Source organism: Oreochromis aureus, linkage group 6, assembly GCF_013358895.1.
Source record: "Oreochromis aureus strain Israel breed Guangdong linkage group 6, ZZ_aureus, whole genome shotgun sequence".
NCBI lineage: Eukaryota > Metazoa > Chordata > Actinopteri > Cichliformes > Cichlidae > Oreochromis > Oreochromis aureus.
Window position 1 is genome coordinate 34,494,711 of NC_052947.1, and position 16,775 is coordinate 34,511,485.

A 16,775-nucleotide genomic window follows, 5' to 3' on the forward strand; every position below is an offset into this window, starting at 1 on the left:
AATAGGAACGAGTTTTACGACAGCAGTAATTGCTTTCCGGCAGAAGTAGGTTACAAAAAGGTGCGCGTTTCTAGGGAGACAGATAGGGAATGGTCTTTTGAGGAAGATGTAGAAGACGTGAGCTTCTCAGGTAAATAATGAGCTTGTTTGGTATTCCATCGCTGTCACCGAACAGTATCAATTCTCTCGTAAGGATCTCGAAGGATAGCTTGTGGGAGCAACTATGTGCAGGTGCGCTCAAACAAGCTAAACATTAATACCCAGTTGTTAGCTTAAATAGCTAAAGACAAGCCATTAAGTTTCTCTTTTAATGGCTAGATTTAGGTATTTAGACTAGTTGGCTTAGCAGGCCAGTTCCGACGTAGCCAACGAGTAAATTAAATGAAAGTAACGTTAGCTAGCTTGAGCTAAGTTATCATCTTATCGATTAGTTTACATACTGCTTCGCTTCTGACATTAGCCTAAGAGGAACTGTTGAAATCGTCGAATTTGTAAAGGTTTGGCGTTGGAGATTACCCTTTATTTATGTGTAATGTTTTGAAGCTGTGCTGTCAGGCCCACGGTTAGTCACCTACGATCTGTGTCATCATAAATGAGTTGGTACGAACTTTAACCACGGTGTCAACGTCGCGTATGGGAATTATTCAGCATGACTGTAGTAAACTTTTTTAACTTTCGTTTCTTTGGGAAAGTATGAGAGAGAAGAGAGATGCAAGTATGGTGAAAGACTCCTGTGGTTCGTATGATGGAAGGACTGGGAAAGGAGAGATCAACATGTGGCGCTAGATCCTTCCCATGGCTCGGTCACACCGAAACAGAGGCTTCAACCCTGCTATGGAAGCTCAAGGACTGCTTCTCCACAGATGAGACAAGCTCCCCTCATCAGACAGACAAAGTATGTATTTATCAGTACAGACATATGGAGCACAATGGAGAAACTGAACTGTTTTCTAAACGAGAGATTAAAATGAAAATATTTCAGGTATGCTATCAAACCATTAATGTAAACTTTTTTTTTTTTTTTTTTTTTTTTTGCTGCACAGTACTATTTACCCCCTTACTGAGTTTAAAAAAAAATATTTGTCATACTTAAATGTTTCAGATCTAACAAATTGTAATATTGGATAAAGATAACAGTAAATACAAAATGCAATGTTTAAAATGAGGAGTTAATTTATTAAGTGAGGAAAAGGGTAGCTAACCTACCAGGCCCTATGTGCCACCCTTGCCAGCAAGAGCAGCAAGTGTTTGTGGATAACACTTTACTGGGAATGAGATGCAACTCACTCCACTGTGGAGAAATTTTGTCCCACTCTTCTGTAGCAGAATTGTTTTAATTCAACCATTAGTGGCTGTTTAAGTTCATGCCAAATATTCTAAATTTAATTTAAATATAGGCTTTGTATAGCCTACTCCAAAGACTTTGAGCCATTTAGAGGTGGACTTACTACTGTGTTGTGGATCGTTGTCCTGTTGCATAAAACAAGTAAAGTTGAACTTCAGAGCACAAACTGATTGGGGGACATTCTCCTTCAGGACTTTCTGTCAATTACATCTAGTCATCCATTCCTGAAGCAGCAAAGAAGCCCCAGACCATCACACCTTTGATATGATCTTTTTTATAAAATGCTGATAGTTTTGTCTGCTGTAACTTTAACTGATGCAAGTGAGGCCTGCAGTTTTGTTTTGTTTTTTTTAATAAATGCTGGGTCAAGGGATAATTTTGGGAGGCTTGCCACTCCTGGGAAGTTTCACCACTGTTCCAGGTTTTCTCAATTTGCACTTAATGGTTTTTGTCATGGTTTACTGGAGTTCCAAACCCTTAGAAATGGCTTTGTAATCCTTTACAGACTGATCGATGTCAGTGACTTTTTCTCATCTGTTCTTGAGTATTTTTAGAATGTGGCATAATATGTTGCTTTTTGAGATCTAGTTTCTTACTTCGCTTTGTCGGACATTCTCTATTTAAGGAATTTGGCAATTCATCTGAGAATTGATCTGAGAATAATCAGGCCTGACTCTGGCTAGTGAAACTGAATTCAGCTTTCCAAAACATGTGGTTATCAGTTAATTCATAATTTAAGAAGGGGGACAGTTGCCTTTTCACATAGGGCCTGGTAGTGTTAGATAACTTTTTTTCTCTGAATAATAAATAATAAATAATCTTGTATTTACTCAGCTTGTCTTTATCCAATAATAACATTTGCTTGTTGATCTCTTTTTAGATTATTTTTTTTAAATGTCGTAATCTTTTATTTATATTTTTATTCATATAGATTTGCCTTTGTTATGGCTTTGTGAAGTCACAAGAAATTCACAGAACTAATGTGAAGCAATTTTTTTTTTTTCTTCTTATTCAGAGCAATCACATGGACAACAGAAAGGCTGTACTGGATTTGAAAGATGTCCCTCCTCCACCACTGCACCATACTTCCTCTTCCCAGTTATCCCAGCCCTTCTCTCTGTCCTCTCTCCCGTTGCCTCCTCCCTGCTTGCCGCCGCCTCAGCTTGCACAAGACTCCTTCCAACAACAGCCGCCACCACCTCATCAGCAACAAGAGGGGGCTAGCCCCAAAGTAAGCATTTGCGAGCACTGTGACTACAACAACACAGATGGCTTTGGGTTGTTGGGTGGCAGAAGTGTTGTTGGTAGCGGCAGCAATGCTGCAGGAGTTGTTTCGCTTTATATGGCCCCAGGGTCTCTGGGAGCACCGATCAGTACTAGTAGGTCCGGGCCTTGTTCTGTAACCTCATCTGTTCATCAGTATAAACATAAATTTAGCTGTGGCACTGGAGGTGAAGCTTTTGATCCTTTATTCAGTCTTGGTTGCAAACCTCAGCTGTCCTCTTCTGTTGCTACCTCTCAACCTATTTCATCACATCCCTACCTCCCCTGCTGCTCAGGGCTTCTCCACACCTACCCAGCTGTACCTCTTCCTTTCAGTCAAGCCAGCCTCTTTCCGTCTTCAGCACCGATGGCATCTTCTCTCCCCTCCGTTTCCTCTCTACCTGCTAGCTTGCATGGCTCTTGCCTGACCTCTTCTGGCTTTTACACCTGCGGTGTGGACTGCAGCGCATCAGCCAGAAAATCCCAAGGAAGTATACTTGGTGGTCACCCAAGCACCAGCACCATCACTACTACAGCCACTTCAGCACACTTCTTCTCTAATCCTATGCACCTAAATGTTGAACGCACTGTTTGTGTGAAGGGGGCGCACTACTGTCAGGAGTGCTTATTGAAGGTTGGTTGATCTCTCTTCATTCAATTTGTGTGGCCTAAAGATGCATGTATTTTTTACACAATGTTGAGCTGAATCATGTGTATTTAAGCTTTTATCGCTTTGCCTATTTCTTGCTATTGCTTTTTTTTGTGTTTGAACATCTTGAATTTGTACCCTTTTGCAGCCTATGAATGGTCTGATGGCAGATTCAGACAAGGTGCACCCAAGTGTTCCTATTCCTCAGACTGCTCCTATTCCTATTCCTATTTGTAATGGCTGTGGCACCTTCTCCGATGGCAAAATGCTCATGCCATCAACCAGTCTTGGCAAGACTGGACAGAAATATGGTTAGTGGAGTCAGTAATGCAGCAGTACAAATCAGCAACAAAACTGAACTTATTTTATTAATTATAAACTTCCAAGAAACCTGAGTGTGCTTTAAAATGATCGTTTTGCTAGGATCACCAGAGGGTACTGGTCCTGACAACATCCCTCCGGTCGGGGTCTTTTGGGACATTGAGAACTGCAGCGTCCCCAGTGGACGCTCTGCTGGGGCCGTGGTCCAACGAATTCGCAACCGCTTCTTCCAGGGTCATCGTGAGGCGGAATTCATTTGCGTTTGTGATATTAGCAAGGAGAGTAAAGCTGTCATCCAAGAGCTCAACAACTGCCAGGTATCAGTAATATTCAAGCATTAAAAGCAGTTTGAAATTACCGTAATTATGACAATACAAATACGGAGTCCTCTTCATGCTGGTAATTGGTTATATAACATTAAGTATAGCTTGTCCTGGAGAGGTTAAAATAAGTAGTGCGTTCATTATTTTTAGCTTGACTTATCAGCTTGTGATTTCTGTGTTAACACATCACGCACTTTTAAAATATCCATACAGGTTGTTGAGTGTGTATTCAGTCACTGCCTAAAAGGAGGAATAATTCAGACGTTTAATAATTGTACTTTTACAGGTTACTGTTGCACATATTAATGCCACAGCCAAGAATGCTGCAGATGACAAACTTCGTCAGAGCCTACGGCGCTTTGCTGAGACGCACACTGCACCTGCAACTGTTGTACTGGTATCCTGTAAGTTCACCTCCGATTACCTGTAATGAACTACACCCATGTTAACTCACATACATTTGTGATAACACAGGTCACCTTTTTATTAACAGCTGATGTGAATTTTGCAAGCGAGTTGAGTGACCTGCGTCATCGCCATGGTTTCCATGTAATCCTGGTTCATGGCAGCCACACATCTTCAGCTCTACTGCAGCATGCCAACAGCCACGTGCCCTTTCAGGAGATAACAGCAGATCTGCCACCACGCATGCTTATCAAAGCGCAGGTAGGCCTCATAAATGTTTCATTAAGGTTTTAAGAGTACTTTTTAAACTGTCCTTTTATTAAGGTAAGTATACACTAACAAAATTAACAAAGGACAATCTCATTTTAATGTAAACTTGCCAAATGTGAAGAGTGATGCAGCTGGAATGTGAATTTCACATACGATTGACAGTTACTCATCTAATAGTGGGAATTGGAAATCATTAATTGTTACTAATCTTTAATATTGTCGGCCATTCCCACTTGTTTTTCCCAAGTAAAAAATAAATAAATGTTTTATTTTCTGAGTGTAAATAATACAAACCAGACAGCCGCGGTGTCTTTTCCTCCCCTCCTTCAGCCCAGTTTCAACCTCCTCTATGTGCACAACCTCCCTCTCAACTGTGACAAGAACATGCGGAACGCTGTGAAGCTCAGGCTCCGCCGCCTGTCAGACAATTGTGGCGGCAGAGTACTTGGTGTGTCCCAGGGCACAGCAGTCCTCCGCTTTGGCAGCCCTGAGGCAGCTACACGTGCCCGCAAGCGAATGGAAAATGAGGATGTGTTTGGCCACAGAATCAGCCTCTCCTTCTCCCCGCGGCCCAGAGACGATGCAAGTCCTGAGTCTGAGCTTCGTTCTCAGCCCCATCACTTGCCTCAGACTCTGGCCCGGAGCTCTCAAACCCAGGATTCAATGTTCGGCCCTCCCCCATCTATAGCCTCCTTCTCTTTTCTGCCCCTGGAGACACCCAGGTCACCCAGAAGGCCACGGCGAGCAACCCGCCCCTGCCACACCCCTGGTCCGGTGGCTGAAAGGCCCTATAGCCCCAGGAGGGGTTGCAGTGGGCCTCCCGGTGGTGCTCCAGCCAAGCCCCATCAGGTCAGCAGACTCATCTGTGCCTGCTTCCCCTCAGCCTCCATTGCCATCTCTCTTTGTCTGGGCTGCTTTGTAAATCACTGTAGCTTCTCCTCCCCCCAGTGACCTTCTAATTGCTGCTTTGACTAACAGCTTGTAACTGTTATCTCCTGCCATTTGCCTGCGATAGCTTGTAGCATGTCATATGTGTTGCTTGTCCTTCATTAATCCGCTACTCTCCTGCTCGTCAGTCATCATGTTAATGCATGAATGCCATATAGCTTTGTCTGTGGTTTTGCTCAGTATATCAGTGCTGATGTACTTTGTGAGCTGCCATTTTGTGTGTTTTGTCCAGGTTCTGCTTTGTGCTGCTATAAGCTTTTTTTCTCTTTTCTTTTCTTTTTTTTAAATTAATGAATTTATTTTGGAGAAATTTGGACAGTGCTGATTTCTGCTATGATTAAAAATGACCTCTAGTGGCTGATTTGGTTTGTCTTTTTCTGGTTTGTTTGTAACCAGTGTGACAAACGGGGGAAAAAAGCTGACCCATAAATTAACTAGGGATGGACATTTAAAAGTCTCTTTGTAGTTAAACAGTAAGGAGAAATTCTAATTTTAAATTTCTCTTTAAGCACCAAAATTGAATGAAAACATTAAAGCCTAGTTTGTTTGGTTTTTTTGGTTTTTTTGTTAGTTTTTGGGTTTTTTTATATAAAGCCTTAGAGGTTTTTATATTTGAGGCTCACAATAAAACAAAGAAACGCTATGGGACTACCACAGTATTTTCATCATAGCGTTCTTTTATCGTGGTCATTAAACATTTATAAATATAGTGTGCTGCTCTCATTGCTGCGAGGGCAAGTAGCAGAAAAGTTTGAAAAACTGTCTCAGTATTCCTTTTATATCGGAGCAATTTACAGTGTTATACCCTTTAATGCAGTCAAGTTAATTAAAAAATAAGAGTTTTCCTTGGCTCAGTATGGGCCCTTGGTGAGTTTAGAACATAAGCAAGCACAGTTACGTAGTTACGTTACTTAACTGACGTCTATGAAATTTGTTTGATAAGCAAAAATATATTGTAACCTGGAGAAAAATAAAAAATGTCTAAAATATTTGATCATAGTCAGGGGTGCACATAAGTGGTCCGCAGGTGCGCATTCGCTGTCAAAATAAAAGACGCGCACCAGATAAGAAGTTGCAACGCGCGTTTGCGTACATATAAAAGGCACTGTTTTTGTCTGCTAGAGTGGGATTTTCACAGCATATTCTGCACCACATCTCTGTGCGTTCATCATTTGTTTGAAGCCAGCTCACCTCCTGCAACCACTTTTCCGAGAATACGTGCTTTTTTGTGGTTCGGACTCCTTCTGACATTTCTTTGGAGGTGGAGGAACACCAAAGTAATTGCTTAAAGGAGCTTGCTTCTTCAACATCTTTAAGAGTTCTAAACAAATGTCTGTCTTCCTCCAGAAAATCTTATGTACACAAACGCGCGTTGCAACTTCTTATCTGGTGAGCGTCTTTTATTTTGACAGTGAATGCGCACCTGCGGACCACTTATGTGCACCCCTGATCATAGTCCTGGAGATTTTCTTTGGTGCTAATCTAAAACCAGTAGCAGTAGTAGTAGTAGTAGTTATTATTATGCAGGAAATTCCCTGAAAATGAGCTCTAAGCAGTTCTTTCTTCCTTTGGCATTTTGAATGTTCATCCCTAGTTAAACAGCAGTCCATGGTCTTTTCTGAGTTTCTCTGTTCTGCTTGTATTCATATTTCATAACAACTTGAACTAATCGCTTGACCATCCTGTTCCACATATGGACAGGATGGATACGACCATTATCTAGCAGGTCAATATCTACAACTTAACTTCTGCCTTCCCTGCTTGATCCAGGAGCTGGGCAGTTTGGAGGGGAAGGCCAGAATGAGCTTTCAGCACTTGGAAAAGGGATGTGCTGCCTCCTCTTCGACCCAGAATAATGGTGAGGCTGGAGCACTGGAGCAGCTAACTAAGCCTGGGCTCACTGTAGAATCCATCTACAGGCAGAGGTACACACAGAGATGGCGGGAATAAATTTTCAACTGAAAATAAAATGTTTGTCATGTTTGCATCATGTTGTTTATCTGCATGTCCCTGTTGTTCATCTTTCTGTATAGCAGAGAGGACTCCAGCCCTCAGAGTGCAACTGAATCCCCTGTTGACCAAGTGGACAGGAACTCGGGGGAGTTCCAGATTAGCACACCCTCCGCCTTCAGCAAGTTGAACCTACACAGAAGCTTCAGCCCCCTCATCTTATCTCAGGGCTCCTGGTCTTCTAGGTTACCTACTGCTGCATGCAAATTATAAACCATAGATAATGATAAATGTCATTTTAATTATGTTTTTATTGCATCTCTCCATTCTCTAACATAAGGAGTGCATCCCCTTGCCTATCCAGCCGTTCCTCACCTCTGATTGCTGCCCCTCGTAGCCCTTGTCCTGAAGCTTCTGAGCCTTTCTCAGAGGGAGCAGAGATCCAGGTTGCCAACCTGGACTACAGAATGTCTCGCAAGGATCTGCAGCAAACTTTAAATGACACATTCTCCCGATACGGAAGGGTAAAGCGCAGTCAAATTATACCAATATTTCATGCAATACATATGTTGGTGTTCTGCTCACATCACAAGTAGTTTGTGTGTGTTTTACTTGCCCTTTCCTCCCAGAATAACTTTGTGGTATAACTTGTTTTGTTTAGGTAAAAAGTGTGGAGCTTAGCCCCCACACTGACTACCAGCTGAAGGCCACAATTCAGATGATGTCACTGCAGCAGGCCATTAGTGCAGTCAGCGGCCTACACCGTTACAAGATCGGAGGCAAACGCATTCAGGTGTCTCTGATCACCGGTGGCAGCAACAAATCTCTTGCCATGCTCAGGTACAGTTTATTATATAGTTTAGTTTGGAGCTCTAATATGTTGGTTACATTGTGAAATTTTAAAATTTAAATAATTGTTTGGTCTATCGTGGTGACATTTGTGGTTGTTATTTTATAGCCCAGAGATAATCTCCATTCTTCAAGATGCTCCTGCCAGTTGCCTTCCTCTTTTCAAGTTCACTGAGATTTATGAGAAAAAGTCAGTATCTTTCTAAACCCGTTATTGTCAAATTTTTAATTTTTGCATACACATTTGGTGTTTGAGTATAGCATTCAAAAAATGAGATGGCAAAAACTGTAGTAAAAGTATATACTCCAACTCTGCCCTGCTCTCTCTAGATATTCCCGTAAGCTCGTGGTTGGCGATCTGTATCGGCTCCCAGAGCTGGTTGCAGTGCGGGAGCAGGGAGGCTCAAGGTTTGTGTGCCTTCTGTCCAACAGCCAAATACGTCAGAGTCCACTGGGATCTTCCCAATCCCAGGAGGGCTCCTCCTCAGCAAGTGGGAGTCCTGTTGTGTTTGAGGAGTTGGAGTACCATGAGCCTGTCTGCAGACAGCACTATTCACTGCAGGACTTCAGGTATACAACAGTTCGAAACCTTTATTGCAGAGTAAGTTGACCCTTTTCCATCATTGACTGTTGTTCTTTTTTTGCAGTGAGGCAGACTTTGACCCTGATTCCTATAAAATCCCATTTGTTGTGACGTCTCTGAGCACACTAGCCTCAGAGGTCCACAGTCTGTTGCAGTCACATCAGGGGACACTTCCACTCCTCAGGTAAGAACTGGTTTATTACCTGTTACGTGTACACATTTTTAATGTTACAGTGTATTTTCTGTCATTAGTTGTTTAAAAAGTTTAATTTCCATTTAGTTTTCCAGACTGTTATGCAGCAAAATTCAGACCACTTCAGCTTGGCAATGAGTCACTGGAAGGTGGTGTTCCTCTGGAGCACCTCGTCACCTGTGTTCCCAGTATCACAGTAGTCACAGCTCAAAATGGTTTCAAAGTCATCAAGTGGATCAACAATAAACCACCGGCGCCAAACTGTGGTAGGTACATGTACAAATCTGTTTTTTATTGGGAGTTTTAATTTTCAGACCTCTCATCTTGGGTGTGGGTGTGTTTTTGTTGTTGTTTTTTTGTTTGTTTGTTTGTTTTTAAACTCTTTAGCCATCTGATATGAGTTCTTGTAAAATTGTCAGACAGTTTGCGTTTAGCTCAGGCAGACCATTTCACCTTAACAGTTTTTTGTTTTTGTTTTTTTAAATTGTCACACAGAGCCATGGATTCAACGCTGCAAGAGTCCAGTCGGCAATCCACAGCTCATCCAGTTTAGCCGAGAGATTATTGACCTCTTAAAAAGTCAGCCGTCATGCATCATGCCAATCAGCAAATTCATTCCCTCATATCATCATCACTTTGCCAAGCAGTGCCGCGTCTCCGACTATGGCTTCTCTAAGCTGCTGGAGCTCCTCGAGGCCGTGCCACATGTTCTGCAGGTACTTTTAATGAGGTCCACCCAGTGATGATCTTCTGATTGAACGAATGTATTTGTTCATGTTGTCTTTGTTTATTTTATTGGTTTTTAATTTTCCTAACCAACAGATCTTGGGTATGGGTACAAAGCGTTTACTGACTCTAACTCACCGAGCTCAAGTTAAACGCTTCACCCAAGACCTGCTTAAACTGCTTAAGTTTCAAGCCAGCAAACAAGTGGCAATCAAGGACTTCATGCAGGCATACCATTGGTAATTAAACATAAATAGGACGTGTGTTAGTTTCATAGGAGCGGAAAAACTGTTTGAATTATTAGTGTTGTGGGTGCTGTAATGCATTCTTTTGTGAATCAGGTGCTTCTCCAGAGACTGGAGAGTAACTGACTATGGGATATGTGACTTGATGGATCTGCTGACGGAGATCCCTGACACCACCATCACTATCACACAACAGCCCACTGACACAGTCATCTCAGTTCCTAAGAGGGGTGAGCGGATAACTGTATTTGGATGTAGAATTTAAAAGCACATTAGACTGGAGTTTAAAAAGGATCTCCTTACCTGCAGAAACTGTTAACCTGAGAAACCTAATTTTATTTTAATGTAATGATGCGTTTCATTTTGGTTGCCTATCACTAAAGTCGTTTTCTTTTTTTCTTTACCAGAGCGTACTATGGAAGAACTGGAGCGTACCAAGCAGTTTGGGAAGGAGGTGGTGGACCTGCTTCGCCACCAGCCTCACTGTCGAATGCCCTTCAGCAAGTTCATACCAACTTACCACCACCACTTTGGTCGCCAGTGTAAGCTCAGCCACTATGGATTCACCAAGCTCATTGAGCTCTTTGAGGCAATCCCTGATGTCCTGATGGTGAGTGTGGCGTGCAGTAGGTTTTTGCTTTTGTGCACTCGTCAGTGCTCAGCTACAAGGGAGTTTAAACAAACTTTTACTGGCAGCTTCGAGGCGATGCACGAAGATCGAATCACTTCCAGTATATACACAGCGTAAGAAATTTACCAAGCATCAGTCACAGTGAACTGATGCTGCTTTGGTGATGAGACTTCTGGGAATGAATGGCATGGGGTTATTTTTCACTTAAGAGGATTTGCCATGCCTTTTGATTTCATTCAGTGGATCAGGCCAGGTTCCTTTTTCCTGCATCTCCCTTGAGTGCTTGAATAGAACTGTCTTTGTAAATATAATTACGATATCTGGGACTCTTGGTCTTCATGAAAAGCAATCTTACCATTTAATACCCTCGTCCTTTATCAGGTGCTGGAGTGCGGTGAGGAGAAAGTGCTGTCTCTCACTGAGGTTGAGCGTATCAAAGCTCTGGCAGCTCAGCTGGTCAAGCTGCTGCGGACTCAGAAAAACTCCAGTCTGCCTGTAAGCCAGCTGCTCACAGAGTACAGCAAAACCTTTGGTTACGGGCTACGCCTGCAGGACTACGACGCAAGCTCCCTGCCTGCTCTGCTGACCAAACTCTGCCACGTTGTCAAGGTAAAGAAGAAAACATCCCCAGGGGAAGCTGTGTAAATTTATCTGCTGAGAAGCTCGCTGTTGCTTAGTTTAATAAAATAATAAAAATGGAGCTTCACTTGACAGTCAGATGTTTCTTGTAAAGGCAGAAGCATGTGGTCATGTCTGTTAAAAATAAAATTGATAGATGTTGTCTCAAGGGTTTTGTCTTCATTATAAATTAGCCAGTTTATTAGACGCACAAAATGAAGTCTCGCACAAAAGTCCTGTCAGTCATCCTGGAGGTTAGAAAGTTTTTAAAATCACAGTAAACAGTAAAAAGTCTCATTTCATATAACTTAAGGCACAATTTCAGCTATTCTTAACTACCCACTTTGTGCATTTTAAAAGGTGGTGGATGGCGCGGATGGTCGGGAAGTGCAGCTGATCAACAGGAAGTCTCTGCGCTCTCTGACCTCACAGCTAGTGGCACTGCTCATGTCCCAAGAAGATGAGAAAGTCGCCAAGGGTCTGAAGGTGGAGGAGCTGAGCCAGTATTACCTAAGCGTTCACGGAGTTGCGCTAAACCCATGTGAATATGGGTTCCTTTCTCTCAGCGAGTTACTTAAGAGCCTTCCATACCTGGTCGAGGTGAGTATGAGAGTTTTCTTTGATTATTTTTTTTTTCAATACTTTTACTGTGCTTGATCCATAATCATCATCTTTTCACAGCTGTACCACGAGGAAACTGATGATACCACTCAAGCTGCCAGCAGTCATGGGGAAGAATTTGTGAGGCTAACCAGGCTTTACCAGTTTGCTCGTAATGTACGCGCGCTGCTCCACACCTATCATTACAACCAGATCTTCCTGACGGAGTTCCAGGGAGCGTACAACAAATTCACAGGCTGCAGCCTTGATCCACGTGTCTGTGGGTACACCAGCATTGATGAGCTGCTCAGTGCGATTCCGCAGGTATAGTTACTGCAGTAGAGACTGGAGCTCCTCTATAAGGAATCCTTCTAAAACATGAACAGTCTTTCATTTAGATTTGCACTTTTTTGTGACATGGACTTATGTGTGCATATGAGTGTGGGCTCCCAAACAGCTTTTATTTAAAAATTTCACTTCTTCAAAAACTCATCTCCCTCTCAAGAATCTCATCCTGTGGATGAATTCAGCTTCACCTACTGATGATAGTAGTCCGAGTTCTGAAATCAGCTTAGTGAGTTCAGAATATACATGAAGTAGTTCTCCACCTGCTGCAGGTAAGATTGGCTCTCCAGTTTGCAGGAGACAGACTAATGTCACCAGCACCGCCTAAGATGGTGGAGTTTAAGTCAAAAATCCATTTGAGGGAAGGTTATAAATATTAAATATCACAGTATGGCAACCTGACAAGAATGCTAGATAGTGGGGGGAAAAAATGCAAAACTGGAAGGGCAGAGCTGGTTCTTTCACAGTAAGTGTGAGAGGATTGTTCACTAGTAAAGGGATGGCACATGGTTGTGTTTATAGTTGAAAATGTTTTTAAATGACACACCATATATACTTTGGTGGCTGATAATAGACATGGGCAACCAGCCCAAGTAGTCTTTGTGTGGGCAACACTGATCTAAATAAACCCTTAAACCTTTTCTCTATTTATCGTTTTTGTTAATGTCCTGAACTTTTGTGTTCATTTCTATCATTTCTCACCATTCAGTTTCTGATTTGTTCTCATCAGGTGATCTGGATCAAAGGGCACGGTCACAAGAGGATTATCGTTTTGAAGAACGATATGAAAGGTAAAGGTGTTGGGAATCTTTCTCATTGAAAGTTCAGATTGAACTTTAGGGTTACTGACATGCTCCATTGCGCTGACTGAAGTGATCAAACTAGAAGGTGATTTTTGGGGTTGTGATTTCATGAGATGGCGGCTGTGTATTGTAAGAAAATTCTAATTAAAGTGCTTTGTCTGTGTGTTGTAGCAAAACCAACCTGTTCAGTTCCCAACAGCCCCCAGCCGGAGAACACCGAGAGCCCGAGAGACAGCCCGATTAGCAGTGCAACATCTGGAACTCAAAGTCCAGGTAATGGAAGTCATACATGACTGCTCAAGAGTTAGTTTTTTGGTTGTTTTTTTTGTTTTTTTTTTTGTAGTCTTTAAAGATATACTGAAGAAAATCAGGAGTTCTGAAATAAGCTTTTATAGCCTGACAAAAAAAATATGGCTCAATGGCTATTTCTCAGTTTTTAGTGTTTACGTCTTGCATCATCCTCTCCTCCTCTTCCTTGGCTGTTGTCGAGACCTCCAGCAGAAAAGTGTTGGCCATCCTTTTTAATTGATTTTATTTTGTTTTACCTTCCCGGTGCTGATGCAGCTGCAGAGTCGGAGCTGCTGTGTCTGTCGTCTCCAGTGGACCTGCTGTGTGGCCCTGTTCCATCCTGCCTACCGTCGCCTCAGCTTCACCCCGACCCCGTTATTGTCCAGCAGGCGGATCTGATTCACTTTGAGGAGAGAACTCCTCCACTACCAACAGGTGGTCCATTTGATTTATACTGTTTTTGTGGTATAAAAATAAAAGGCTCAGTCTTATTTGCACCTTTTCCATCTGTAGTTAAGTGTAAGCTTATTTGTTTGTATTCATTTCAGAGAGTGATGAACATGTGGTGGCACCGGCAGACGTCACAGCTGATCTACCTGCGAAGCGTGATGGCAGCACAGATGACTCTGCAGACCCCAGAGCACCACCACCCCCTGACACAAAGACCCTCCTGTCCATGGACAGTCCCAGCAGAAGAGCTTCACGTAGTAGAATCAAATTAGCAGCCAACTTCTCATTCACGGCAGGCCTCTGATCCTCTCATATATACACATACAGTCTCACATACAGCAATACAAGTTTACACACAGTGTAACTCTAAATGAAAGAGTTGAACGGCTACACTAAGCACATAACACAGAAGAGCATTGGTCTTGTCCCTCTATGTCCAAACGGGCTGTTGCATTCTGCATTCTTCGTCATCACATTTGTGCCATTTTAGTTTGTTTTTGATTTGTTTTTTCAGTTCAGTCTTCTAAGTTCACCAAACTGATTTGCTTCTTGCAGACTTTCTGCAATTCTCTAATTTGCCAAATGTCATCTGCTCTAACGTGTGTTGAGTTTCCTCCCAAGGGCAATTAATATCCATGAATGTGCATTTTCAGTTTAGAGCCATATTGTGTCGAACACTTTCAGTGAATGAGCTGAGTTTGTTATCACTGTGAACAAAGTGGTGGAAAACAATGGGAGAAATGCTAGGGATGAGTAACTAGGTTTTCTGTATTACATCAAAGTAGTGTAGGTATTCACTGTTTACAAAAATACACGACAGAAGGTTTTTAAAGAGATTTTTGTTAATGAACCACATTAAGAAACCTTCAGAAATACTTCCTTGCTTTATCTCCAAGATATAAAATTTCATTTCGAACTTTCTTTGTAGCTAACCCCTGATATGTCGACCCAAACTAGCAGCTGAAGCATCCACCTGTTTGTTTCTTTCAGATTTCTAAAGAAAATGCTTTTTAATCAGGTATTCTTCTGTATTTTGTCTGTGTAAGGAAGTAGCCTCAGCATAGTGTTCTCAGTTCCTTTTTGTACTGTGTAGAGTATTTGGTCACCGGTAGAAGAGTTTGGCTTAAATGTGTAGCGGATTCAGTGGCAATTAAATGCTGGGACTGAAGAGAAACCAGGTCGTAACTGTTCAGACTGTGTTGATGGAAGCTGTCGGTCTTTGAACAGTTTTGGTATTGCAACAATCGCTGCTCTCTGGAACTTTTATTGTTGTATGTTCACTTAATTTATAGCAAAGATTTTGGCTTGTGTCTTCAGGGCCTCTAACGAAGGCCTCAAAAGTTTAAAAAAAAAAAAAAAAAAAAAAAAAAGGCACTTCAGTATTTCAGCCATGGGCGTGCTTAGGCAGCAGAAACTGACTTAAGCTTTGTCTTTAGTCAGCAGCCGGTGTGTTTGTTTGTTTTAGTATTTTGTCTGTGTGTGGTTTACACTGGAGTAGGTGGTGTGAAATGTGCGTGTTGTGCATAACTGAGTTTATGCATGGTGTAATTCCAGGAGGAGCAGACGTAAACAGAAGATGGTAAAGACGTTCTTTAAGACCAGTCTTTATTTCCACCGTGATGTTTAGATCCCAGAGTTGGCATCACCCCATGCAGCTGCTGTATACTGTAAGTGCTCAAGGTTTGTTGCTTTAACCTTGGAGCTGGTCGCCGCTGTATCACTGGTGATTCACTTGGTCTGAGATCTTGAGGGGAGCGGTGAGCACTCCTGAGCTTATGATTTTTAATGAGACTGAATAGTTGAGTTTTTAGGGAAAGAAGGTGATGGGTGATGGGTTTGAGGAACAGCATGGGGGGCTCTGGGAAGCCTCCTGAACAGATTGATGTGCACACAGAGGCCCCTCTGAGGCTCTCTGGAATCTGCCGGGCTTTTACAATGGTTTGTATCTGCCCCGGTGCTGAAAGGACTCACCATCTTTACCTCCCCACCCACTTTAATAGCAGTTTTAACTTACTGTTGTGGGTTATATTTCTCAAATTTCGTTTGTCTTGGGCATTTACCAGGCTGCTGGCTACTGAATTGCCACCAAACAATGTTGACTGCCTGTGACGTTGAGCACGACCAGGGTGCCACTGAAGTCAGAGGGTTGAAGCTGTTTTTGTTCAGAGAAAAGTTTAGAGAATGGGCAGCACCCCATTTAATCAGTTTGTTTGCGTTCTCTGCCTGTTCAGTCAGTGTTAGAAGCATAACATGAGTCTTTCTGTCAGACATGAATTGAAAGATTTCCCCTAACAACTCACCAAAATGTCTGACATACAAATCAAAATGATTTTAATTATGGCTGTTATTGTTTATCTCTCCTGCAGGGTTTTGCTGACTATCTGGAAGCCACTTTGATTAAAGACTCATTGGTTCAAAATCATTATTTAGAAGTGGTAATGATAGAAACGAGCTTAAAATGCTTACGAGGAAATGAAGACATTACTTTTTAGTGAATTTGAGCAAACCCTAGCAACTCCTCGGTGTACTGCAGTGACAACTAACTCTGATTTTATTTAGTTTTCACTTTGTTTCAGTTACATCAATGAAAGGCTCTTATACCAGTGAACATATGCACTTATGCATAGTTTTGGTTTAATGAATGTGAGGCTTTTGCATGGTGGTTTAAACAAGTTTCTTCTTTGCCTGTGTATCTCACCTTGTCTTACTTTGAACTTTAATGTTGCACATTTGTTCTTCTTCTCTAAGGAAGTTGATTTATTCAGCATTATCCTTTAACCTCTTTTTTTTCTTTTTAACTGCCCAACTAACTTCCCCCTCCCCTCCCCGTACTGCACTGTTTTACCACTGTGCTGCACCTAAAGTTGCTGTAACAGTCACATTGTTGAAGGGACCAAAAAAAGATTTGCGTTAATAAATTTCACAAGCATCATTTCTGCCTCTTCTCATTATTATAACACACACACAATG

General features: G+C 42.1%; 1 protein-coding gene across 6 annotated transcripts; it reads left to right on the forward strand.

Annotated features, from left to right (window-relative positions):
- Nucleotides 1-4: 4 nt before the first annotated feature.
- On the forward strand, nt 5-16,737 carry LOC116331318 (meiosis regulator and mRNA stability factor 1). 6 transcript variants are annotated; one of them, XM_031753958.2, is made up of 27 exons: nt 5-130; nt 693-895; nt 2,361-3,242; nt 3,406-3,568; nt 3,681-3,895; nt 4,188-4,305; nt 4,395-4,567; nt 4,907-5,425; nt 7,295-7,449; nt 7,558-7,719; nt 7,815-7,998; nt 8,136-8,314; nt 8,433-8,513; nt 8,654-8,893; nt 8,971-9,090; nt 9,187-9,365; nt 9,595-9,815; nt 9,922-10,064; nt 10,167-10,300; nt 10,478-10,680; nt 11,083-11,310; nt 11,680-11,919; nt 12,001-12,243; nt 12,995-13,055; nt 13,239-13,340; nt 13,632-13,790; nt 13,904-16,737. In XM_031753958.2, the coding sequence occupies exons 2-27, from the start codon at nt 743-745 to the stop codon at nt 14,107-14,109; spliced, it is 5,463 nt and encodes a 1,820-aa protein (XP_031609818.1). In that variant the 5' UTR covers nt 5-130; nt 693-742; the 3' UTR covers nt 14,110-16,737. The 6 variants fall into 6 exon arrangements, with proteins under 6 accessions (XP_031609818.1, XP_031609837.1, XP_031609845.1 ...); XM_031753977.2 differs by having other exon boundaries at nt 7,561-7,719; XM_031753985.2 differs by having other exon boundaries at nt 5,291-5,425.
- The last annotated feature ends 38 nt before the right edge of the window (nt 16,738-16,775 follow it).